The 26161-nt window shown below is 44.1% G+C and overlaps 2 protein-coding genes across 14 annotated transcripts in view; one reads left to right on the top strand and one right to left on the bottom strand.

The window, feature by feature from the left end:
* Positions 1 to 5624, top strand: part of ppip5k1a (diphosphoinositol pentakisphosphate kinase 1a) — a 31304-nt gene extending 25680 nt beyond the window's left edge. For 6 of the 13 annotated variants that reach the window (XM_080496383.1, XM_080496376.1, XM_080496386.1 and 3 more), the window contains 5 exons: positions 231 to 290; positions 972 to 1151; positions 3848 to 3985; positions 4092 to 4202; positions 4821 to 5624. In XM_080496383.1, coding sequence (XP_080352509.1) covers positions 231 to 290; positions 972 to 1151; positions 3848 to 3985; positions 4092 to 4202; positions 4821 to 5494 — 1163 coding nt within the window. In that variant the 3' untranslated portion in view covers positions 5495 to 5624. Of the gene's footprint in view, positions 1 to 230; positions 291 to 679; positions 813 to 971; positions 1152 to 3847; positions 3986 to 4091; positions 4203 to 4820 lie in introns of those variants that run through there. The other 7 variants (XM_080496385.1, XM_080496377.1, XM_080496387.1 and 4 more) reach the window with 3 other exon arrangements.
* Positions 5625 to 8774: 3150 nt separating this feature from the next.
* Positions 8775 to 23170, bottom strand: map1aa (microtubule-associated protein 1Aa). The gene is made up of 5 exons (XM_080496810.1): positions 23094 to 23170; positions 20141 to 20281; positions 13086 to 20058; positions 12750 to 12976; positions 8775 to 12482 (listed from the first exon to the last, which is right to left on the bottom strand). The coding sequence occupies exons 3-5, from the start codon at positions 19894 to 19896 to the stop codon at positions 12327 to 12329; spliced, it is 7194 nt and encodes a 2397-aa protein (XP_080352936.1). The 5' UTR covers positions 19897 to 20058; positions 20141 to 20281; positions 23094 to 23170; the 3' UTR covers positions 8775 to 12326.
* Positions 23171 to 26161: the final 2991 nt, after the last annotated feature.

The raw sequence follows: 26161 nt of genomic DNA, 5'->3' as shown, positions 1-26161 counted from the left end.
AAAATCTTTGTAAAAGACATTGTCGTGCACTCCCGGTGCTGGATCACCACAGTTTTAGATGTCGCTTCACTGCAACATGCCTGATTTCATTGAGTGGAGTGTTTTCAGGCTTTCCCCTGGGCCTCCATGGCGGGATTGGACCCCACTGCTTTAAGAGAATACACTGCAAATCGCCTACATACACAGTTCAAGCCATTTTTGCTGTCATTTACTCGTATCATTCACCACAGGGACAAAAGATGACACCTCCATGATAGCAGTGGCTCCATCTCTCTGGTGCACTGCGACAGGTACGACCCCCGTTCCCTCCTACAGTGTTGCCTTTTTGTGTTGGCCTCACATCCAGCTGCAGCATATGACCAATAAAGAGTGAGGTTGTTTGATCTGGGCGGTTAAACATTAATCTGCACCTCTGGAATGCTTCTGCAGCATTGCTTTTGGAGAAGTGTTTTTTTTATTTTTTGGTTACACGATGTGTGTGGCACTTTGTGTGTTTCTCCTCAATAATGTGATGACTGTCTGTTGCCAGATTCTGAGACTAATGTAGAGTAGCTGCAGAGGAGTAATGCATTTTTTTTTTTTTTAAGTCAGTGTCTTGCTCTGAGCTTTCCTGGATGGTTTGATGAATTGTTGCTTGTCCCCCCCCCCCCTCCTCCCGTGACTTTCGGCTGTTCGACAGCCAGGAGAAGCTGCTGGCTGCTGCTTTTGTGTGGTGCACCTCCGAGCACCTCCTTCCTGTGCACATTGCACCTCTTCCTCCTCCTCCTCCTCCTCCTCCTCACTCTGTAACCCCTCCTCTCTGTCTCCTCGCCCCTGTTATCTTCCTCATCTCTATCGGTCCTCCTCCCTGCTCCTCATCTTGGCATAAAACCTATTGTTGCGTTTGTACGGCTCCCTCTCTGCTTCCCCCTCACCCTCCACACTCCTCGCCCACTGTTCTGTCCTTCCTCGCTCTCCCTCTTCTTCCTCAGAGCCCCTGGAGGAGCACCATGTGGCCCAGTTGTTGAGGCGTTTCTCCACCGACCTCAGCCTGGGCCGCCACCTCTCTCTGGACGGGGCGCTGGCCCACCACCTCCACCAGTGCTCCTACCACCTCCGCCTCTTCCGAAACTGGCTCATCTCCGGCCAGGACCCCCTAGAGTACCTCCACGGTCAGCCCCCTGCCCCGCCCTCCATAACCCCCAGCCTCACTCTCCCTGTTGACCCCACTGCTCACGGTTTAGTTGGGACTGTGCTTGTTCTTGTGGTTGACTCTCATGCTTGTTCTCTTGCTGTCTCTCTGCATGCTTGCCTGTTTCTGTGGTTCTGCAGATTGCAAGCTGAAGCGGTGAAGTGTTGAGCCGTTTTGGTAGTTTGAGGCCTTGCGAGACGTACTGACCTTCCCCCTAAACCGTGACGTCAGCAGTTTTCTCTCCCCTTCTTTTTTCCAAGTGCTAAACGCTCAGCCTTGTAATTATGGAGCTTCTTCTTTTTTTCTTCTTTTTTTTTTAATGAAGGATTGCCTTCATTTTTTTTTTTAAACCAACAATGTGGGAACAATTACACGAACATGTCGTATTCATCTGTTCATTTTGAAATACCAATCACAGTTTCCTAAATACCAAGCACAAACGTCTTGCGACCGTTCACTTTACCAAGATTCTTCAAATGTGGCATAATAGGTTAACAATACACATATTGAAGTGGCATAGTGGCAAACATCAAACCTATCCTCTTCTTTCACATGTTTTTATTGCTCATACTCTGAGATACAATCAGAAATCCAGCAGGACCAATGTTTAATCTGGAAATGCTGTTTCAGGCTTTGTTATCCAGAATATAACTTTTAGAAGTCTGTGTCTCATTTCAATACAATACATAAATACCTCAAATACCTAAATGTATTGATCCCTCAATGCTGTGTTTCTTCCTGTTCATTTGTTCTTGACATACAAAACCGAGCTTCACATCATTTCCTTTAAGTGCAAAGCAAAAAAACGTCTCGCATCCAAGGAGCGTTTTCATGAAAACTGTAAACAGTTTTGAAAATGTTAATAGTTTGAGGTCCTAGTCTACGTTTCTTATTGTTACAATTCTCACGTTTTGTAAGATTTGTATACTGGCAAGAATCTGATCACACAAATCATCATGAAGGGAATATTTCTTTCACATATTGTCAGACATTCGCATCAAACAACAAAAATATGACTTTTGTTGCATCGACAATACAGAGAACCAGTAGGCTTTCCATCTTCTTTTTTTTTTTTTTTTTTGACTATGTTTGAATTTGTCCACAGCCATTTTTTTCCAGAGAAGAAGTCGGACGAGCAGGAAGTCAAGCTCTGAATACAAACCAACTAATTAAAATTCATGCTTTGTTTCTGAAATGTTTGTGATGTTGGTGCCTAATTCCTGTGTGGACTGAAATGTATCCGAGGTTGGGTTCTTGTTCGACATGTCCCATTTAAGATTGAGCCTTCCAAAAAATGGACAGTGACTCTTTATTCTAACGTGCAGTTTGGCGCTAATTGTAACTTATAGAATATGCAGAATATGTACACCACTACTTCTTGATAAATGCCTATTGTGAAGAAACATGTAAGAAAAATGTAATAAAATAAAAAAAAAAAAAATCATACAACATGAACCAGAGAGCTCCCCTTTTCCAAAATTGCCAAATAATTTGTTGTGTTTTCGGGCTTATTCTTGTGATATTTTGCACAATTGAAGCGGAATAGAAGAATTCTCTGCATACGTCTCCTCACTTCTCACCTAAATCACATTCCGATGTTGCGGCACGCTGCACACAAATTAATATTCACATGTTTATGCGCCGCAGCCCAGATTGCTGCACCGCCAGATAAAGATTAACCCTTTTATTTCCCATTTTTGTTGTTTGAGCACAGACATTTGACTCCGCAGAACACACAGACATACATGTTTTTATACTAATTTGCAGGAATTGTAAATGTAGAATTACGTCGTCAAATTACAGTCGAGATCCACCCTCGAACCATGAGGATTTCCAGATATCATTTGGGCTCTTTCGGGGCCTTAAGCGTTTAATTTCTTCACTGTAATGAGAGTTTATAGACGGTGTGACTGGTGGAATCAGAGGGATTAATTACGACAAAAACCTCATTACACTGGTGTCAACGGCTGCTCTGTTTCCAGTTGAGTTTGAATACTGCGGCGTTCCTACCCGATCTTGGCCAGCATGTGACGACTGCTTGTTTATTCGCTGTACGTGTTGAGCACACTCGACGGGGGTGAACTCGGATGAAAACATCTTTTCCTGGAGGTGTTTTTGAAGGAGGGCGAAGGCAGGCTGTGGTTTGACGCTTTTGTGAACGGCCGCGGTGAAACGCCACTTGGTTTTGAACTAACAGGAGTGGAGCTGCAGCTGGATGGCTTTGGTCGCTGCGTGCTGCTGTGAGAGCTGCAGCATGTGTGTGTTGCAACAGACTGGAAATGCTCTTTTTAAAAAAAAAAAATAAGAAAAAAGGTTGATGCGCTTGTTTTTTTTTGTGTTTTTTTTCTCTTCGTTTCCTGGTTTCTGTTTGATATGGTGTCATGTTGTCTTGGCATGGTGTTTTGCTACTTGCCCGTATGGAAAAGACCCATCAAGGCTGGCAGGAGTTCACAGCAGGCGATGAGGTGACGCAGGAAGGGTTTTTTTTTTTTTTTTTTTTTGATTTCTTTTAAAGCGCCGTGTGGAGGTGTTGGTTTTGGTGCGAGGGTGACGTCGGGGTCGTGGTGGTACCGGGCGTCGGCTGCGACGGCAACTGCCTGCTTCCCCTGATTGACTCCCCGGGTCAACTTGAGGGTCTGATGTGCCTGCGGGCGTCGTCTCTCTCCTCTGTCGCAGGCTTCGAAGGCTGCTCCATGGTGCCCTCCATCTACCCTCTGGAGACGCTGCACAACTCGCTGTCGCTGAAGCAGGTCAACCAGTTCCTCACCAGCGTGTGCGAGAGCGCCGGGGATCCACACACCAGGACCACCAGAGGTAGGCACCGGAGAGCCACTCGTCAACATCTTGACCCGACACTACACACACGCACACACACACACACACACACACCCGTGAATCTGCTCCGTCTTCCTCCCCGCAGCGCTGTCAGCCATGTTCGCCTCGCACAACCAACCGACGGACTCGTACATCCCTCAGAGAGTCCTCTCTTCCTCCATCTCTCTCAGATCTCGCTCTGACAGACCCCCTTGGTGTGAGTATCACCCTGCGAAAAGTGACATTTCTAGGTTCTTCAGCTGTCTCCGTCCCAGACGTCTGTGGATATTTATAGACGCGCGCCGTCTATTCTGGCCATTTTCAAATGGAAGATCCAAGTTTAGTTGCTGTTGTTGCTGCCTGTTATCTTTTCTTTTTTTTTTTTTTTTATTCTTGTGTTTCTGCTGAACCCAGTGAACCAATCTGAGTTTACACAATATTAATCTTTAATACGACTCCAGTGTGAAACACAAACTCAAAATGCATCGGTTTTCAGTTTCTGTCTGCACATGTAGAACATTCGCAGTTGATCAAATCAAGTCAGTGTTCTTGTCAGTACATCGATATATGCAGTACTTAGAACATTCTAAATTGCCCTTTTTCTTCAGACTTTTGGTGCAATTAGATAAAAAATTTTTTTGAAATAATGTAAGGCTGTGGAAGGTTTTTTTACAAAGTTATCTTTCACTGACCTGATTTTCACCGGACTTGAGAAACTCATGGAGTTGAGGATGTTGCCATCTGGAGCCAAACTGTGTTTAAGACTTGACACACTGAAAGTGAGACTTTACAGTTTAGTAAAAATCCATGTGTGTGTGTTTTTGTGTACCTGCAGACAGCAGCGGTCCTTCCAGCACCGTGTCCAGCGCTGGCCCGTCGTCCCCCACCACGGCCGACACCTCCCCCCGGTTCAGCTTCAGCGACAAAATATCTCTCACCCCACAGAGCAGCGAGGAAGCCCACTCCTCTCAAAACGTTTCCAGCCAGCCGGCTCCCGCTGCGGGGCCACAGAACCCCGACTCAGCCGGCGCCGCTGCAGCCAACCCCTCCGAGGTCCCGCTGACTCCTAACAACTCCCCGGAGGAGGACGCTGGGTCCGACCACCAACCTGACAACTCTGATCCCGGGCTCCTGGGGCAGGAGGAGGAGGCTGCGGTGGCGGCTGCGGTGGCGGCTGCGGTGGCGGCGGCGGCGGCTCCTCCCATCCCTGGGGATCCTTCTGATGCCGTCTGTGACCCGTGCCTGAGGCCTCCGTGCTCCGCGTTGGCCGAGCTCTCCCTGGGCCGCCTGGAGGGCTACTGCCTCCCGGGCTCCCTGCCGGTGCTTCTGGAGCTCAGAGAGAGCAGCAGCGAGGCGGGCTCCAGCTCCCAGACGCCCCAGTCTCCCGAAGGGCCCGACGAGTTCTTCGACACCCAGGAGTCCCTGGATTTGTGGATGGACAGTCCGGAGAGCGTCCCAAATGCCGAGAGCCCCCTGGAGGGGGGATCCACTCACACCGCAGAGCCGTAGAGGCGGAGACCCCGAGTCAGCAGGTTACAGTTCATCGCTCAGAAACTACTGTAGTTGTATCTTTTGATTTTACAAGCTTAATCAGCAGTGAGGTGCTGCATCGAGCTGAAGCTGACCTCCCCCTTCCCTCCCATCTTTTTTGTGCCTGTGTAATAATTCCACACAGCTGATTCTTTCAATCTTCTCGACGCTGCAGGATCGTAAGACGACGAAGTACCTGCTTCTCATTGCCTTACCGCTGAGCCTCCCCTGACAATCCACCGGTGCAATCCATCCAACGTGACCCATTCAAAGACTCAACTGTTACTGACACTTAAAAGCTGGAGAAGAGCCTTTTCACAGCTGCATTACTTGATCTTGGCCGCCAGGGGGCAGTAACCTTTAAACGTGGCATGGCGTTTTAACCATGCAGGAAGCTGCATCAGTGAGCTACATGAGGCTTAAAAGCTGCAGAGAATCGAGCTTGTGAAATAATAATCTGTGTTCTGTCTTTTGATTCCTTTGTTACCACAGAGATATTTGATTATTTTGTTAATGCTTCTATTTGTGTATCTTAAGCTAAAAGCTGCAGCAGTCAAGGTTCAGTTCTCTGGTTTGGATCCAGCTGCAGCTTTCAGGCCACGTTTCAAAGCCTCAGAGATGTCGTTGCTCAACCCTCTCGACCTAAGCACAAGTTTTCCTACGGGATACAGAAACCTCTATACTCACTCCCTTTTTTTTTTTCTTTTTTTTTTTTTTGTAGAAACGAGAAGAAACTCACTGGAGTTTCTGCACCGCTTCATGTTGAGATCCTCCGTCTGTGATTTTATAATTTAAAACAAAAAAAACAAAAACAAACAACAAAACTGAAACGCAAGTGTTCGGTTTTCAGGTCAAACCGTGTGCGCACTGCTTACTGCCAAAGTCCTTAAGCCTCATGGAAGAGTTAATATAATCACAAGGTAAATTTAGAGAATGTGATATTTATTTTGAAAATTTCATTTTGGACAAAAAAAAAAAAAGTGTATTTTTAATACCTACACTTCAGATATTTAATTGTACCATAGCTATTGTGTATATTTTTTTGTAAAATCACAGCTAAAATGTTCGTTGGGAGGGGATCTGAAAGCTAATGTATTCATTTCAAGACTGAACAAACAGGAGGGGCATTTACATTCAGTGTGCTTTTATGGTGGCAAGCAGTTATGTAGCACTTGTGTGTCTCAGTGAGGAGGAGGAGGAGCACACACACATGCTTTGAGAAGCTATTCGGGTAGATGAGGATACCGGCGTGCAGTCCGGCGTTCAAATCTGTGGGTTTCATGTTACACTGCGATGTACTGCAGAGGTAAACTACACAACTGTGAGTTACTGAAACTGTGCGCGCACATAAAAACTGACAGGCTCTTTGTTCTCGTGCAGCAGGTGCTGCTACACCTAAAGCTTCGGTTCACATCAATAAACTTGTCTGACTTGAAGTTTCCACTCAAGCTGTGCGTTGTTTTTCATGGTCCAGTCTTTCCCCCGTCATCCCTGGAAACTGTTAGGGGTTATCTTTGATGTGAGTTTTGTGTTTGCACAAGAGTAAATCCCGAACACCAGAAGAAAGCAAATAAACAGGCCAGAATGTCTTGAAAATTGATTATTGGGAGGAAACGAAACCGACCCAAGTTCTTCAGAAACGACCCATTGGAATAAGTGATTAAGCAAGTATTCCCCCATTGTTTTAAATTCTGTGGCTTCTCTGCTCTGAATCCATTCAACGACAAACTCGAAGTCAGAAAACTGAACACAGTGTTAAAAAAATTGTATAAATAACGATTTAGGAGGAATACAAACACATGTTAACGTCTTTGTTCTCCGAAATGTCTGAGCTCCTTGTCAGTTGATAAAACTTTAGTCAGTACTGCATTTTTTTTTGTGACTCAATCAAGATCAAATGCGTTTCTCCGTCATTTTGAATTTGCGGATCATGAATGAACAGTTCATGGAAACAGTTTATCACCTGACGTGAGGAAAGACGCTATAACGCATCCTAAACTCGGTAAAACGACAAAGTTATAATGAGAAATGATATTTCCTAATGGGCCAGCTGTATTTTAAACAGCGATGGCATTAATAGGACTCACCACGTGCGTTAACTGTCAAATTAAAGCGCTTTACAGTCTTCACAAACACCATTTTATCCGTGCAACTTAAATGTGGGAAATTCCTCACTGGCAACTTTCCAACCTTCTTTATACTCGGCTCTCTACTGTGTCAATTGCACTATTCTACACTGGAAACTGTCACATGTGTTTTTCTTGTTCTCTGCCCGAGTCATGTGACCTGTGAGGTAATCGCAGCATCTTTTCAGCAGCTTCCCAGCCTGCGCCTCCTTCCTCCATCGCAGTGTCAGCCTCACAAAGAACGGATGGTTTCCATGAATCGCCGCCGTCTCTGTTTGGGTTTTTGTTTTGCATCACAAACGGCTCATATCAGGGGCTTTGGGGGGGGCGGGGGGGGGGGGGGGGGGGGGGGGGGGTTCAGGGTCCCGCCCCACTCCGCCACTGCATGTCTCTGGATGTTTCCCGGAAAGAACAAAGCCCACACTGTTCCTGCATCTGCAGCTTTCTGTGGGGTTCGACCGGGCTGGATTACGTCATCCCAACAATCCAGCAGGTTCTCAGACGGGGTCTGGACCTCACGAAAGGACGACCTGATTCTCTAGCACAAGCCTGGTTGGAAAAGAAATACTAGTTATTCTAATCTTCACCTTTTCAGTGATATTGGCCCAAAAAAAATCCTGGATTTTGCAACTTATCAGAATTGTATTTATTATTTTTTTTACAATTAGTCATTAATAGCAAAATATATAAATTAATGTGACCCATTTTACATACTTCATATTTAAGATAAAATTAACGCTTCATTATCAAATGGTTTAATTTACATTTCGGCTATATTTTTTATTACTAATGTTTTGACCCATTCATATTTCTATTTCTTAGACGTTTTATTTTTCAATAATTCACTGTCAATCAAAACTTGACAGTGAATTATTGAAATCCTGAATAACGTCCTTAACAAAAACAGTTTTACTTACAGGGTGCCACAGTAGTGACCTGTCAAGTCCACCTAACGTCCTGAGCAATCATTGTCAAGTAAATTTTCATTCTCTCGCTTCCATTTTTAACTTTTAACACAATTTATCAGACAAAAAACAACGGGAGACTTTTTTTTTTGTCATTAAATGGTGTTTTTATTGGTCTTTACCACACTTTTTCCCTTTTTAACAATAAATCTGTTTTCTATATGACCTTTTTAAGCATTTAAAGAGAGATAAAGAGAATATTGCACTTAAAACAAGAGATGAAAGTAGAACCATGAAGCAGCGAAAGGAGGGGGAAAAAAGTAAGTAAAACGATCACAAGGCTTCCTTTACAGCACAGCACAGCCAGGTTACATGTGCCTCCTCACTTACCAGACAGCTTTAGCTTCGTAAATATACATCTTTTAAAATAGCATTTCTATGTTAAGTCTTTTTTTTTTTCTTCATTTTTTCTTAAATCGTCACTATTACAATACAGGAGAACTGAAAAGGTACACATGCACGTACAAGCAGGGCTCATTGTTTTCGGACGAGTCCGAACGCCACAGAAATGTTATCGGAGTTAGGTTTTTTTTTTCCATCTTTTCTTTGCGTAATATGAAAATGCTGCAATTCTGAGTGTGTGTGTGTGTGTGTGTGTGTGTGTGTGTGTGTGTGTGTGTGTGTGTGTGTGTGTGTGTGTGTGTGTGTGTGTGTGTGTGCGTGTGTTATGCAATCCACTACAGATAAAGATGTGTTGACAGGAGGAGGTCCCTCCTGTCTGGCAGTCTGGGTTGTGAGTTGGTCTGTTCTAATGTGAGCGGTATTGATCATCAACAATGTTCCGTGTCAAACACTCATAGCACAAAATGTGAAGGAAAATTGTGTTCTGGTTGATTATTTCTCTGTTGCTGAGCCTTGTTGGAAAGCTTGTTCGTTTCCCTTTTCAGACGTGGCCACGGGTGTCAGGAGAATAAATACGTGGGACGAGCTGCAGACAAGAGCACGGAAACTAAAATTTAAAAAAATTGCTCCTCAATGCCAAGAGATAAGAACTTGAAGGATAAAGATGGCATTTCCCAGTATAGGCAGAAACCAAAGAGGATGAAGAGATGATGCCAGGCTGTTGTGGTGCTTCTAACTGTTACTGAGGTTCGTCTTTGTCGTCTTAAAGTAACTTGTATGTCTCGTTTCTTCATTCTTCCATCAGGCAATCCAACAAAGATAAACTGCTTTGTTAATTTCGTCATGTGTGCAGCCCGCATACACATTTTTTGCAGCCCATCCCAGAAATGCATGTTCTTAATAAATGCAGTGCCATTTAAAAGGAGAATTAACAGACTTTCCAATAGTATACGATGTATTACCAAGAAGCATTGTGACAGCAAGGGAACAGTTTTCTGAACTCAAATTCCTTTTTTTTTCAAATGCAGCTGAGTGCTTGACACAATGGATTAACAGCAGATCTACGAAGCGCTGTGAGCGCAGCAGGAAATAATATGAACCGTGACTCTATATTTGATCACTTCAATGCTGATTTGTTGTGCAGCTGAGAGAAATCACTGCATCCTGACATCCACAGGGAGAGAAGGTGATGGATTTCTCCCCTCCACAGATTGAAGTATTTCAGGCTACAGAGTTTGTTTGCTGCTTGATTCAGATGTAGTATGAAGCAGTTTGTATGACACAGTCTGTATGATGCACAAGGCAACCAGGAGATCGTAGAAGTCCTCCAGGGAGAACATAAAGGTAATCTGCATCTTCACATTCGAGCCGTTTGGAGCCACTGAGGGTTTTCTTTTCTTTTCTTTTTTTAATTTCAGGGAGGACGCTCCTCGGTTTCTAACACTTTGTCATAATTTCCCTTTTCTTTTTCTTTTTTTTTTTCCATTTTCAACGAGCCATCTCCTTTAAGTACATGCATATGTTGCACATGCATCGCCGGATGAGTCGAGGGAAATTTAAATGATGACGCTGACAAAATATTTTTGACTTTGATTGCAGATCATGAAATAATCTGGCGCGGCTTGTTGGTCCTTTTTGTTTGTTAGATTGTTGGTTTAGTCACTGGTTAAAATCAACTCTGTTACTCCAAACTTATCAAAATATAAAAAAATCACTCAATCAGTCAACTCAAAAACACATCTACACAAAATATTTAGGTCAAAACAACCACTGCATACGACTGAGAGTAAGAAATTTGCTGGTAAAAGTTATAATTTAACAACTCAAAGGAGAAAGTCAATAAACTTGTGGTTACAAAACAACAAAAATATCCTATTTTCCCAGGAAATTATAAATGTATAATTGCGAAACAGATGAAGCTTTGCACACCGGTTTGCCCTTTGTGCTTCGTTGAGTGGCAGCTGAAATACTGAGTTGGTGCTTGAAAAGTGCCGTTTACCACTCACATGCATACAAGTCAGACCCCTTTTTGTGTGCTGACAGGGAAAAAAAAAAAAATGGAGAAGAAAATAAACTACGGAAACAACATCAGAGGAGACCAGCTCAACTGAGCCTTTGCCACAGAGCCGTAGATGTACCGCGCATGTTTCCTCCAACAAGCACACGTTTTCTTTTTCCCTTCCAGCACAGCAGGACAGAAAGGCACATGTGGGTGACAGTCTAGCCTCTAACATCCATCGAACCAGCGCCACAACTTCGCTTCACCAGTCAAACGCTAATCTCTCACTCGCAACCACATGTTCCTATTGTTGTCGTGGAAATACATTCTTTCGTTCTGTAACATAGCTTTTGTTTACATTGATATGAGGTTTGTCTCTTTTGCTCTCGGGAGTGTGTATTCTTTTTTTTTGCAAAGATAAAAACAGATAAGATATTTAAGGATAATTTTTTTTTTTTCACCTCTGCCTACTGCTCTCTACGTGACCTCTGGGACGATATGTCGACTGGAAACACTGAAAAAAGACACCAAAGACAACGGAAACCAAAGTATCAGTCAAATTCACTGTAAGAAATAACAGCTACTGATTGATCTTCACGTGGAAAGACCGTTAGAAATATAATAGTTCACTACAATACAGATTTTTTTTCATTACGATCTTCCCTATGCTACTGCGAATATACTCAAAAAACATTGAGAGGACCGCTGAGATCTACTGTTTTTTTTTTTTCTCTAGTTTTCTAATTCACAATGACAGTGGGACGCACAAGGATCAACACTGTCAATGTTTCAAAAGAGGCGCAAGGAGAAAGTTGAGGAAAATTTAACTGAAACCGATGTATGAAGAGCTGGATGTCTCAGATTTCATTGATTTAAATAATATTGCAATTTCGTCTTTAGTTGTTCTTGCTGAGTTCAAGGTGTGCAAACTTGTGCTTCGAGTCAATTTGAACACTGGCGACCTCACATCTTTCAAGTCGTTTTGAATACGATGCTAATTTATTATGCTGCGAATATGTTGTCTTTGCAGTTAGATAAGTAAATCATTATTTCACAAAGTGAACATAAAAAGAATGTTAAAGTATACAAAATGATAAGACTGAATGTTAATAATGCAGTGGAGGATAAAGAGCTGCCAAATACTACCTTTGTAATACAAACTGTGGTAGCCATGGCAAGCTCAGAAAGGAAAATCGAGAAAGAATTAGTTATCCAGATCTGTTTCTGCTTTTCAACTTAACTTGCGCCATATACACGTGCCAGGAGCAGAAACACATTTGCATATCAGGCTATAGAGAAGAGCAAATGAAAACCGATCTACACTGGGGAGGCCAGTCAGATGAAGAGAGAGTGAGCGAGACGCAGAGGACACAGAAATCTTAAAACTCGATCTTGCAAGCAGGGAAAGACTCGTCCTGCATGACGACGGTGCTGCTGGAGGCAAGGACCATGATGTTGAGCTCCTGCTGCCTCTCGTGTGTCTGTTGGTACCAGTCTCGGGTCACTTCTGTGTCATGGGTGGGAATCAGCGTCACCTAAGAGGGAAGTAGAAAGCTTTATTTTATATGTCCGGCATGTTTCAAGTTTCTCTCTGATATAACACACCAGATTGTTAGTGTAGTACACTTTCTGGTGCTCAGTTTCCACTATAACAACTTCGTTGAGGATTCACAGTTCAAAAACATGACTCTTGACCTTAAGTGAGACAAGCATCTTTAGCTTTTTCGCAGCACAAGCAGACATCAGACCGTAGCCAGAGCGAACAATTAAAATTTAATACAAGTGGCAGATACTAGTTTTACCTGTAGGTTTGATCCCCACTGAGCTTTGCCATCCAAAAGTGCATCAAGGACACCTCGGCTTGGTTCACCACTCGCTCCATCGTTTCCACTAACCACGTAGTACGCAGAGCGAATGCGCTTGAAAAACTCCTGGTCCACATTCTTGGCACTGCAGTGGTTTGGGATGTAGGCCAGATCCACATAAATGGGAAGGCCAGGAGCAGCTGAAGAGCCAGACTTCTGCGAACCTAATTGGAAGAATGAAACTTCCAATTAGAACTCACCAATTCATTTGCAGTTTTTGCTGATACCAATTGAAGAATAAGCTTTCAAGGTTATCTTTCTTGTTTCACTCACCTGAACTACTCTTGACGCCGTTGGTCAGGCCCTTGCTGGGATTGTAGCTAGATCGAGAGAGGTCATCATCTTTGGACCCTTGCCCGTCTGACAGACGAGACATGCGCGAGCTCTTGTCTGCTTCCTTCTTCTTCAGGGAGGCACTGCGAGGAGACGGCGTCTGTTTGACAGGCATCGGAGACTTCTTGCGCCTTGCCGGGGAGGCTGATTTGGTTTTCCCAGACGACTTTTTCAAGCTCTTGGCTTTTGGCTCTTTCTTCAGTGAGCTGTTGTCCAAGGAGTCGGGATCCACCATGCAAGCATCTGGGTGTGGAGGATGAGGGTGGGGGTCCATGAGGGGAGCAGGGGGAGGGTCCTGGCTCCTCTGTGAAGCAGAGTGATGGGTGCCTCCCCCCATAGCAGATTTATCTATAGGCATGTAGTCTGCATCCTCATCTGAGTCCATGTTGCCTTCTCCAGTAACTGAGGGGTATTCCTCAGTGCCGAGGGGAGCATCGGAATCTGACTGAGAGGCTAGAGACTCACTGACGGAGGTCGGTGGAGTATCTTCTGTAGCTAGGCCCAGACCAACTGACATCCCACCGTGTTGGTGCAGGGAGCTGCTGTCCCTGCTGTGGGGGGGATGATGGGGCTGTTTGTGAGCCCTTCGTTTGACCGACAGGTCATGTTCGTCACCTTCTTGTGACTGATCACTTCTCCGACCGCGCTCCTCGTCCTCTTCGTCGCTTGATAGCTGTCGCATGCAGGGGTTAATGAAGGAAGGCGATAGGTCCTCTTTACGCTGTCTCAACTCAGACGACGAATATCCAGGAGATGTGCGACTGGTGTATGAGGAGGTAGCTCCAATGGGCACGTCCTGATCACTGTCGTCATCATCGTCATCATCATCATCCTGCTCTCCCCGGCTGCACTCCTCTGCATAAAACGGGGAGCGGAATGGCTGATCGGTTGTGGACAGTGACAACGGGCGGGCTGGGTGCTCTGGTTCCATCTCACATTCCTCTTCAAATTCATCATCATGACGGTAATGAGGAGGTGAGTCTCCAGGCACCATGCCCATCTGGGATTTTGGCATTTCCCACTCGTAAGAACTCCTAATGTAACCTGTTGCTCCCTCTCTGGACTCCACCTTGGCAGGGCCTGAAGTGGCACCACCAGCTGCCCCTCCAGAAGGGAGTGTAGCGGTTGCATTGACCTCTGTGGGGCCATTTGATGCATCTGGCTTGCTGACCTGGAGCGGTGACGGTGTGTAGGAACCAAGGACATCTGGAAGTGCACCACTTGTTTTTTCACTGACAGTTGGAGCAACAGGCTTATCAGTAAATGGGAGATTACCAGTCAAACCACCAGAAGGAGACCTCCGAGTCATCTCACGCATGTAAGCCTCCTCATCCTCCTCTTCACTGCTATCAGTCTCCTCAAAGTAATGCTTGCCTTCTAAGTCTGGCCGAGGTGAGGATGTGACACCAAACAGAGCAGCACTGGCTGCTTCTTTGTCCTTGGATAGCTCTGAAAGTTGAGCAAATGGTCCAGCCGAAACCCCGAACCCAAGAATTGTGTCCTGCTTTCCTCCCTCAGACCAGTTGGGCTTGTAAAAGCACTCAGATTGAGGGCCTTTATCTGTATCAAGGCCTAATGAGGCTGTATGCTCCTTCTTGTTATCAGCAGCAGCAGTAGCAGCAGACGGGACTGAAGAGAAGGATTTGGCCTCTTCAAATGGGCTGAGGGGTGAGAAGTGGGCTAAACTGGAGGTAGATTCTGCTGTGGTTGCAGCAGTAATCTGTTTCTCAGAAACTTCCAGATATCCGTCTTTGGCGCCAGCAGAGCTGGAGAGAGGGGAATCCATGACAAGTGACTGTTCCTCTTTGAAAGAAGAGTACTCGAAAAGGGGCTCAGCTGAGGCAGGAGTCTCCAGTTCCTCTCCAAACTGACGGCTGGTGGAGAGGGAGCCTGAGGTGGAGGAGGAGTAGCTGTAAGCGGAGGAGGATGAGTAGCCAGGAGCAGCAGTGGTTGCATACTGGAAACTTGATTCCAGTGATTGCTTACTCAGAAGGTCTGGTGTCTTCTGTTTGTCAAAGTCAGCTTCTACTCGGTCATTCTGATAATAATCATCTTCTGTGGATCTCAAAGTGAAGTCATCTTTTACCTCGTCTTTACTGGCCTTTCCATATGAGTATTCAAATCCCGATGAGCAGCCAGAAAATCCCGTGGCCCCTAAATCCATTGGCTGTCCACTGAAGGACAAGGAGTCATTCTTTGCTCCATCCTCCGCCTTTGTGAGTGAACTGCAGCTGGTTTCTTTGGTCGGCTTGCCCTGACTGTTAAAGCCATATCCAGCCATTGAAACCATAAATTCTGGTCTGTTCGAGCCAAACATTTCACTGATTGGACTCTTTACTTCCTTCTCGGACTTCTCTTTGGCACCTTTCTCAGTATCAGAATCAATTCCACCTTCATCATCATCCTCTTCTTCTTCTTCCTCTTCTTCATCATCATCGTCTTCGTCAACGACATCATCATCATAGTCCTCCTCATCCCTTGCAGTTAATTTGCGCATATCAATCTCCAAACATGATCCTTTCTCACTGTTACCTGGGAAAGCAAGTTTGTCAAATGCCATCATAGGGGAATACGCAGGCTTCTTGTCAGTTGGGCTTTTCGAAGCAGAATCCTTCTCCGATGTTAAAGAGGTGGTTGAGGCCTCGGGTCGGTCAGCCACTGAAGGGAATCTATTACTTTCGCTGTATGCAAAGGTCTCACCTGTGACCTCTTTTTGAAACGTCAAAGTCGCTGAAGGGCCTGTTGTTTCCTGACATGATGAGGTGGACAGCTCTTTTCCATAAGAGATGGCAAAGCCCTCCTTCTCTGATGTCTTGTCCTTGTCTGTAGTGGCGGACAGTGGCTCTTCTTTCTGGAAATCCATAACATTTGTAGCCTCTTTTTCCAGCTTGTCAACAGACTCCTGGTGATAGAAATCTGAGTCCACTGAACTAGTTTTACTGTCGTAAATGTCACCATAAGAGAAGGTCTTTCCATGTACATAGGGTGTGTCCTGTCTTTTATATGAAGCTCTTTCTCTTCCCTCTTTCTCTGGAAAGCCATAGAGACTAAAGTGAACACTTTTCTCAGCTTCTTTGGCAGCTTCATCTGTTGTATTTGTAGTGTCTATAGAATCTGTTTTACCTTGATTGGGTGAAAATAGTTTTGACTCTTCCCCACTTGGAAAGTCATCGTCCTTTTCGTCTTCGTCTTCGCCTTCGTCTTCATCTTCATCTTCATCTTCATCTTCATCGGGGAACATCACCTTTGGATTCTTCTCTGTGCTAAAGGACACCTGTGTCTTGTCTCCACTCTTGACTTCTGCTTCTTTCTTCTCAGATTTTCCCTCAACATCACCTTCCAAGTCATCATCCAAGAAGCGGCCTTCTTTTGCTTCCATGAGCTTTGCCTTTACAGTGGGCTGTAGCTCTTTTTTATCGTAATCCTCCTCCTCCTCCTCTTCTTCCTCCTCCTCATCTTCCTCCTCATTGTCTTCATCAGATTCTTCAGAAGCTTCAAATGTTGTCTTGTCACCGGGCAGACCGATCAATGAGGTATTGTCTGTGATTGTGACTGACTTTTCATTTTTCTGTAAATCAGCTTTTACACTGGTTACTGCTTCATCTCTGTCTTCAAGCTTAAATGGCTTATCCTCTGTTGGGGAGTAGCCACTGCTTGTGGGAACAGACTGTGTGGGCGAGGCCAGTCTCATGGTGCTGTCGTCTGGACTTGGGCATCTCTCCTCACTCTCCTGCCTTGAGTGAGAGTCAAACCCTGGAGAGAAGGCAGGAGGAGGTGAAATTGGTTTTACATCCATTTCCATCTTCGCTGTGTCTGTACTGAAGGGAGTTGGATCTTGTGTGATGGTCTGTGACGGCGAATAATGCGTAGCTGAGAAAGGTGGAGGTGGCGCAAAAGGGGCAGAGGGTGATTTTTCTTTTTCATGTAGCATTTTGGAGGCTGCGTGTTCATAGCCCTCCTGAAGTTTACCCAGAGGAATGTCAACATTTGGAGTCTGATCCTCATCCTCTTCGTCCTCATCATCTTCTTCTTCCTGGGCCATTTGTATTTTTGCATCGCCCTCCATTTCAGGAATATTGGGCTGATATTCATCGGAGGAAGGGGACTTGAAGCACTTGTCATCCTCTAAAGATGAAGTGGGGGAGATGGTTCCTGCAGAGTGGAGATAGTCTTTTCCTTGGACTGCCTCTGCACGAGAAGGTATGTTGGTATCGAGTAGGAGGGAGGGCCTGCCAGCGTCCTCAGCTTGTGGCGCTGTCACGGAGGCAATCGACTGGTCTTCAGCGACCGATGTAGCAAAAGAGGACAGCTTGTCGTAATCTGTGATGGATGTCGCTGAGGAGATGTGCTCCTCTTCAGCAAGAGGGGCAGCAATGATGGCGGGGTAAGGTGCAAGCTCAGGCTCGTGGCTTCCCATGAAGGATTTTGGTTTGACATCTGAAACATCTGACACTGCCGAGCTCTTCATCTCTTTTATTCCATGCATGGAGTCAAATGTTCCAGGGACATCAGGAACAGAGATGTCATAGGAGCCCACGTCGTAGCGCAGCTGTGGGATTCTGTCCTCCGTTTCTTCATGGATCTCTTCATCAGAGATTGTCTGCTCTGTCTCAGAGTAACCGGGGATGGTCTCGTCCTGGATGAAAGAGAACTGCTCCGACGCAGAAGCTGCTCCTGCTTGTCCTAACAGGGTTGTGGTGGGTAGAGGTTTTTCCTCGGCTGGCTTGGTGTCCCACTCCTTTACAGCTTTCTCATTCTTTACTTCTTCCATTTTATATTTCAGTACCTCATCATCTTCTGTTCCTTCAAGTTCAGCCTTTTCAATCACGTCTCCTTCCTCCTCGGAGCTTTCACTCTTCTTTGATCTGTCCTTCACAGAGTATTTGTCATATTTTTCCATTTTTTCCTCTTCATACTTCTTATCAAAGGCATCACTTATGTCTTTCATTTGATGGGCGACAGCCTGTTCTGTTGTCCCCTTGTTTTCTTCTGGTTTGACAGGAGATGTGGGCGAAGCAGATTTTGTCTCAGTCATCGGGGTTGTAGATTTCTGCTCAGGGAACACCATGGAGGAAACCTTAGTTTCTGTGAATGCTGAATGACCAGACATCACATCATTCTGGATTGGCTCACTCTTAGGTTTGGACAGCTCTTCATTCTTTAGAGCCTCAAAGTCTTCAGTGAGGTCTTCGGGTGAGGACACAATGGACCTGTCTGCCAAAGCCGCTGCTGCGACCTCTTCGGGGATGTTCTTTGGAACTGGTTTCTTCTCATTTGAATCCTCTTTAGCTGTTTTGTTTTTGTCAGTCTTGGGCTTAGCTTGAGTCTTGGCCTTGTGTAGAGTTTTTCTCACTTCTGGAGTGAGTGGCTTCAGGTCGGGTTTGGTGATCTTTCTCAACTCAGGTTTGCTGGGATCCTTCTTTTTGTTCTCCTTGGCCTTACTTTCTTTTTTCTCCTCCTTTCTTATATTCTCATCTTTTTTCACTTTCTCTTTCTTCACTTCTTTTTTCTCTTTGTCTTTCTTTTCATCCATCTTGGATGCTTTCTCTTGTTTGGAAGTTTTCTCTTTTGGTATTTTCTTCTTCTCTTTCTTTTCTGTGGCGGGAGCCACCGCGCTGTTTTTCTGTTGTTTCGTGGCTTTAAGACTTTCACTTTTTACTTTCTTCTCTTCTTTCTTTTCTACTTTATTCTCTTTTGCAGTGTCGCTCTTTGGCTCCTCTTCCTGCCCACCAGTCTCTTTCTTGGTTGTTTTAGAGTGTGGTTTGGGTGATGACTTCAGACTCTCCTTGCTGTCGGTTCTGGATCTCATTTTAGTTTGTTTAATGATGGGAGGGGGTGCACCGGCGCTTATATCCTTTTGGGTGGCCACAGGGTATCGCAGAAAGTCAAGGTGCTTCAGTTTCTCAAGGCCCTCAAAGATTTTATTCTGAGGTGCGTTTCCTGGGAAAAGCACCCGGACAATCTTTTCTGTCGGACGGTGTGGAATCCAAACAATGAGAGCTGTGACTGATGTCAAATATGGGACAGATATTTCCCCTTCCTTTCCATTTGGCATCATAATGCCAGTCTTTGCTTTGCTGTTGCCAGCCCATTTTTGCATGAGAAACTGCATCTCTTTGCTTTCTTTCACGGGGTTTAAGACATACATATCCAGTTTTCCTACACCAAGTTTGTGAAACAATGTTATAGGTTCGATGGTGTTGCTCACAACCCTGTGAAGAGGCTCTGGTGTGATGCCAAGCTTATTGAGGTACTGCAATGTCAGCGATGCCTCCTCAATGCTTCGCTTCACTTTCAGTGCAGATTCGGGCATCCGAAGCTTCTCCGGAACATTGAAAAACACAATCCCGAGCTCGGGCGAGATCAGGTTCTTCATCCATTCACCGTTGCTGCTGGAGCCAGACCCCTGATTTCGTTCCTCCTCTTGCTCTGCAATCTTCCTCTGGAACAGACCATTGATGCCAGGGAGGTTGTCAGCCCCAATGTGGGTGAGCAGAACCGAGTCAATCCTGTCCAGGTGACGAACCAGCTTCCAGAAGCAAGACTTGTGGTCAGACCCTCCATCCACCAGTATGTTGAATCCATTGACGGCAAACAGAGCGGAGTCCCCCCTGCCCCCAGGGAAGATGTAGCAGCAGGGTTTAGACAGCTTCAAAAACCCTCCAGAGGTCGGCGGCTCCAAGAGTTCAAAGGGTGACGGCACATCCACCGTCTCGGAAACATACTCCGTGAACTCTGTGACTCCATCCATGTCGGGAAGGTGGGGTTCAGGGTTCAAGCGGTACTCCAGAAGATTTTGAAGCGGCTGTTGCTCCTGGCTTTGGCCCAGGGAGCTCCAGCCCCCGTCTCCCTGAATGGAAACCGTGAGCTTTGCTGGCGGCTCTGGCGCAGCTTGAGACAAGACTTCAATCACCTAAAACCCAAACAGAAAAAGACATTTATCGATGTGCTTGATCCCTGCATGTACAAACAAGAAGAAAGGGAACTTGGCTTACTTGAGGGTTTGATATGATGTCAGAGAAGTGCTGCCAGGTGAAGGCACCACTTTGGAGTAGGATGTCACCTCCTTGCTCAGAGCTCTGGCCGGTCAGTATCAGCAACTTATTGGCAGCAGAGTCGGTGATCAGCGAGCGAGTCTGTGTGGTAGAGGAAATAATTAGCACTACAACCACTATAATAACTGCCAACAATTATGGTTATTGGGGCAAAATTCAAACATTAAGTCACACATTCAGCATGAGGAATTGATCCGAAACATCAGACACGAATGCAGCAGTCTGAAATTAATCTCTGTGTAATTACTGTCACCCTGAAAATAAAGTGTTCACAACGTTTTATACTATTTTTAAACCAGTCAAATGAACTAAAATGAATGTTTTGTTTTAGACATTTTGAAAATATCAAAGTGATATTATTCATTGGAAAAAGATGAACCTCATAACTGGAAGTTTTTTTTTTTTTAATAAATAAGGTTTCTTGCAAAGTGCAGGTTCATTATCGATTACATATTTCAGTACTGAAGCTTCAAACGTTAAATTGTCGCTGTGGACTTCAGTAGAGCTGGTTTCTATATGTGGACAATTGTATGCAAAGGCATGAAAACAAGGGATGCATGTATTGGAGTTAAGGTTACAGATCTGATGGTGTGAGTCAGAAGAATTAACATACTGAATAATAGGAGATTGGTTGTGGTTCAGGGCAATACAATGTCTTTATGGATGAAAATAATAACTCAATTTTTTTTTTTAGAAACTCAATTTTCCATTTCTTTTTTTTTTGTCTGGCTTGAATTAACAAACTCGACTCTGCTTGAGCCATTTGTGTGCACCATTTGGTTGAAACAGCAATTCAGACAAAAAAAGATAACAAACAGGAGAGAAAAAAACAAAACAAAACAAGACTCAATGTGTTACCATGTCCAGGTGGCTCAGTTATAAAAAAGAACATGTCTGGATGTGTGACAGGTGGAAGAGTTATGATAAAATTGTGTATTCTGATGACGATGCTCAACCAGACATGCCTAATGTGTGCACACGTGCAGTGACATGATACACAGACCTGCCAGTGATTTCACACTTTCCTCTGATTTGCATGAGGTGATTATTAGTGAGACAGCATAATGTGCAAACAAATGCCGTGTGTGTGTGTGTTAGAGCTTAAGAATGCACAAGATCCCTTTGTCTGCATGGACTTTGGTGTTTATGTCTTGAGTCTTGTCCCAGCTTTGTTTCTATCGAGGATATTTACTCAAAGCACTGAAAAACTTGGCTTTACTTATATTTCTAATGTTAATATTCCAGATACTGGCTATGGAGTTTCATTTTGTGTGAGCTCGTGCACACTTCAAGCAACGTTTAAACAATTGTTGGAATTTTTTTTTTCTGCCTTGTTCATAGCTTGCTTAGCATTATCTTTTCAACATTATGTGGCATATTCTGCCTTTCACCTTTGTGTAAAGCATTGGAGAAAAAAAGGACAATAAATACAAAGCATACATGCAGCAAGCGTCATCATTCTTGTGAGGTACTTCATTCGCAAAAAAACCCATCTCAGCTTATAAAATCAGGATCGAATCTATTATAAATAGGTTCTAAGTTCATGTACATACTTTTATTGTATTGTGGTTTCTACCAACTGATGTAAACTGGACTTGTTTTGCTAAGAATAAAACTCTTAGCATTGCATAAATCTACAAACCATTGAAGATGGAGCTGACATCAATATCTCCCCATGATATACTGTGCGATTCTGCACTGGTGCAACAGAAAGGAAGATGAGGAATTGGCTTGTAACTTCGTCTTTATTAATGTAACAGTGGTTATCGTCCAACGGAACAAAGACGAGGCTACTGAGCTGATAGTTTCCAGCATCTCCTCCAGCTTTCTCACCCACCTGTCTTACCCTCGGCTCACTTAAACATACCTCATCTAGGCTTGTCCTCAGCCTCTCGACTAAACTGGTATCTTGACCCAGCACAAGCATTGTAAAAGGCAATTTCAATTATATACAGTACATGTCATAAAATCACACACTGAACATTATAGGGTCACTGCAATATGCCGCTTCCCTACATAAGCATAGAGTTGTAAATAACACATATATGTGTTACTTTAACACTACAACTTTAGCAATCCTTGCGTGAACTGATTACGATATATAGATTACAAAATTACAGTTAGTTTTCTAATTACTGGTTATCTTGTCAAAAAATGTAAAGAGAAGCAGAGCTGCTGTCTCTCTTGGCACTGAAAAACTTTACATTTAGCAGGATCCAAAGCTTTTGCCTGCAGTGAAATGCACCTGTAATTAAACAAAACAGAAACAACCCACAAAAAACCCCCAACCATTTACAGGAGAACATGAGAGGTGTCCTAGTCCAAATGACATAACCATTAGCGTAAATACATAGTGCCTGTATTGCATTAGTGCCCTAAAACAAATGTTATGTGTCCCATTGTAAGTGCTGTCTGCATGTTGTTTATCACAGCTGTTTTGTTGCTGCCTCTTGCTTTTATAAATCAAAAGTTAAACACAAGACAAAAAATAATCATGGAAACTATGATGTTGGTGAAATTTGAACATAAGAAAAAGCAGATTTGCCAGATAAGTCAACATCATCAACCGTCAAAAACCAAACTCACACCTGACTCATTTTCACACTGAAGACGGCAAAGAATCTGATTTACTGGGTTTATACAGCGGTAGGATCTGAAATTATCGTCTGTCTCGCACACTGTGAGACTCACAGCTGTGACTGACTTTGTGTTTTCATGTTCGTCAGAGGAGCGGTAATCACTGGCAGGTTGGACTTGGACGTCCCACTGGGGATTCACAGTGAAGAACGAGTGGAAACATCAGACCAAACCCTTTGGCCCCAAACTTCTCAGTGGGATCAAATCAAAAGAGGACAGATACTTGATGATGATTTGATGAGCGAGTGTGACTCACCTCTGAAGCAGCGGTTTCCTCTGACGGGTTCACCAACACAACTGTCTCCAGGACATCACTCTGATACTGCAAAATTCGCTGTCCTACAGAAAAGCACATGAATCATAGAATAAACGAAGGGTACATTTTAAAATGCTTCACACAGAAGAACACAAGTCACAGAGGACATAATATCTACTTATAATAAATGGTGGTTTCTACACAAAGTTCCTGACAAGTGGAAAATGTGTACGTTCTTGTTTTATATGGACCTGTGGCTGCAATAAAGATTATTTTAAATTATAATGTAAAAACCATTAAAACACATATTTTTATAGTTAATTTGGGTCCAATAGAAATATTAAAAATGCTTTGTTATGTTGGGCTGAGCTAATTACATACAATGCAATAACGAAAACATGAAACCATCTCTATTATAGATGATATTGATGCAAGGATATGTGCTCACCACTCATCTATAATATTTTCACGTCAATGAAACGGGCATGCAGAAAAAGGTGTTTTGATGCATCTGCATTTCATCCCAACAGAAGTAAAAAAAAAATTTTAATTAAAAAAAAACATGTCACAGAGCAAACAGACAGAGAGAAAGACAACCACCCACATACTGGCATTCACTCTCATCAGCAATTTAGAGTCACCAGTTAATCTTAAAGAAAGTACACACACAATCTTAAGACCAACTCGGACTAGGACCTGAACTTCCTGCTAAGACTCTAAAATCCCTGTGTAGCCTGACATATTCATCCATCCATCCATCCATCCATGTTTTGGGACTGTGGAAGGAAACCAGAGTACAGCAGATATTTTAGCCCATGACCTACTAAATAGCTGCACTTGTGTATCAATGTCCCATCTCTGATGGATGTTGAGACTAATTCAATGTAAGTGCATGGTTGATTTGCATAATAGCATTAACATAACATAATGTGAGTGATCAGTTGTTTATGTCAAGTATGAGTTCTGAATTGCATAAATAATAATGTTCTGGCCTGATGGTGGCGCTATATGGACAGTAGGTATCACCCAACGTGTTACAGCTGACTCAGATCACATTGTGACTGCCTTCACTCCACTCTATAACAATGTTTCAGCGATACACAGCGCCTCCACAATATTGAATGAAGAGTCCATTTGCAGATATTACACTGTCTTATCTATGACCCTGAACATGTGCTCGAGCATCTTCAGCCCCTCCCCGTCCGCTCTGCTGCTCACTCGCCATCTCATTTCGCCACTGCCACCATATCCGTCCCCCGTGATGAGTTTAATCCCCCTTTTTTCAGATATATCAAAATAATAATGTATATAAAAAAATTATAATCTTGAGCCACAGGTCTTATTGCGTGGTGCTATGGGAACACTCCTTCGGCTGCTGCTAGCCGAGTTACACTGACCCAGTCTTGGCTGAGGGAGACGCATTGCAGCATTTCTGTCGGAGGGAGAGGACGCTGCATGAGAGTATGAAGGCAGCATCACATCGTAGAAGAGGTAAAGGCAAGTGCTAAGCAGCAGCAGCAGCGGCGGCACCAGCAGCATTCAAATCATGCAGGCGTTTCATGGGGGTAATCTATATTTAGCATGAACCATGTTGTTCCAACACCACAAAAATGTGAAGGAGCTGACGCGCACTACTTATCCCGCCTTTCCTTGCTAAAAGAAAACAAGGGCGCAGGCGGGGGGGGGGGGGGGGGGCAATAAATTATCTCCTGAAGAGAAAATGACCTGAGTTAATATTCAGAGGTTGCATGTTGGGTAATGGAAAGACACAAAGGTGCCACTTTACGGGGTTATAATGTAAAGCTGACGAATCACATTTGAAGGCTAATGTATGCACGGGAGCAGTCAGATGAGCAGCATGTTTACTGGGCAAACATGCTGCCCCCCCAGCTTATAGTGGTTGTTCTTCTACTGTCACATTTTCATTGGAAAGAGGTGAACAATCTGCGTTTGTTCAGCTTGCTGATCATCCGAATGGTGAACGTGTGAGCAGAGCACTGACTAATTTATAATGCACTGACTAGTGTGACCACTGGTGGCAGACCAAACAGTATTGATCTCCTTTTGTGAATACTCAGCATATAAATGAAGATTGAAGGCCCGTGGAGAAGAAGAAGTAAATGTAATACTAATGCACTGACTGCTTGTGAAATCAATGGGATGGAGGGGGGGGGGGGGGGGGGGGGCACTAAAGCAATATGAACTATAAGCAACAATTAACATAAAGGCCTAACAACAAGGTGCACTTAAATGTTTTGGAAAAGAGGAACGTATCCAAGCTCTGTTTAAAACCCCCCACAGATTGAGGGGCAGGAATCCCAATACTCCACTGTTTGGGATTTATCGTCAATAAATCCATTGCTGTGCATATATTTAAATAACATGAATAAAACTGCGCCACATGTGTGTCTTTTCTCCAACCAGCTTCGAAAATGTAAAATATTCATCACCACATTTTAGCATTCGCTTCAGAATTTCATGCTTTATATCCAAATCGCCAGAGTTTAATCCAAAAACCCAACAGCGCCACCTGATTGGTTCACGCGGCGATTGTAAACCACAAGCAGCTGTGTTTGCTCACGGTCGACACACAATGTGGCAGCAAGTGTCCAAACTGTGGGGCTGTTTTCTCAGTGTAACAGACAGCAAAGATAACTGGGTTAATTAAACACCCGTGGAGGCTGTCGACAATTTAAATATCCGCTGAAGCTTATTTGCAAAGATGGGCTGCCAAAAAGTGAACCACCCGGGTATTGTTGTTTGCTGAATGCACGTTTTTTTTAGGCTTCCTCCTAAGGTAGGAAGACACATAAAGAGTGAAGTTAAATATGTTTGAGCCTTGCTGTAGCCATCAAGTACTATTTTATACAACCGGTGGTCTTTACACTGTTATTTTGTACGTTTTTATTGTGTAAGCAATTTCTGTTATATTTTATTTTATATGAAAAGAAAAGTTCTATATAAATTAGAAGTAAGGGATCGATCTGGTTAGAGATTTGGCTAATTGCTACTGGATTAGCATAAAAAAAAAAAGATAATCCAAAAGACAGAGGCCTCGGTCGCCTTGC

Source organism: Blennius ocellaris (assembly GCF_963422515.1).
Source record: "Blennius ocellaris genome assembly, chromosome: 1".
NCBI classification, from domain to species: domain Eukaryota; kingdom Metazoa; phylum Chordata; class Actinopteri; order Blenniiformes; family Blenniidae; genus Blennius; species Blennius ocellaris.
The sequence above is the reverse complement of the archived record's forward strand: the minus strand, read 5'-3'. Positions and strand labels throughout refer to the sequence as shown.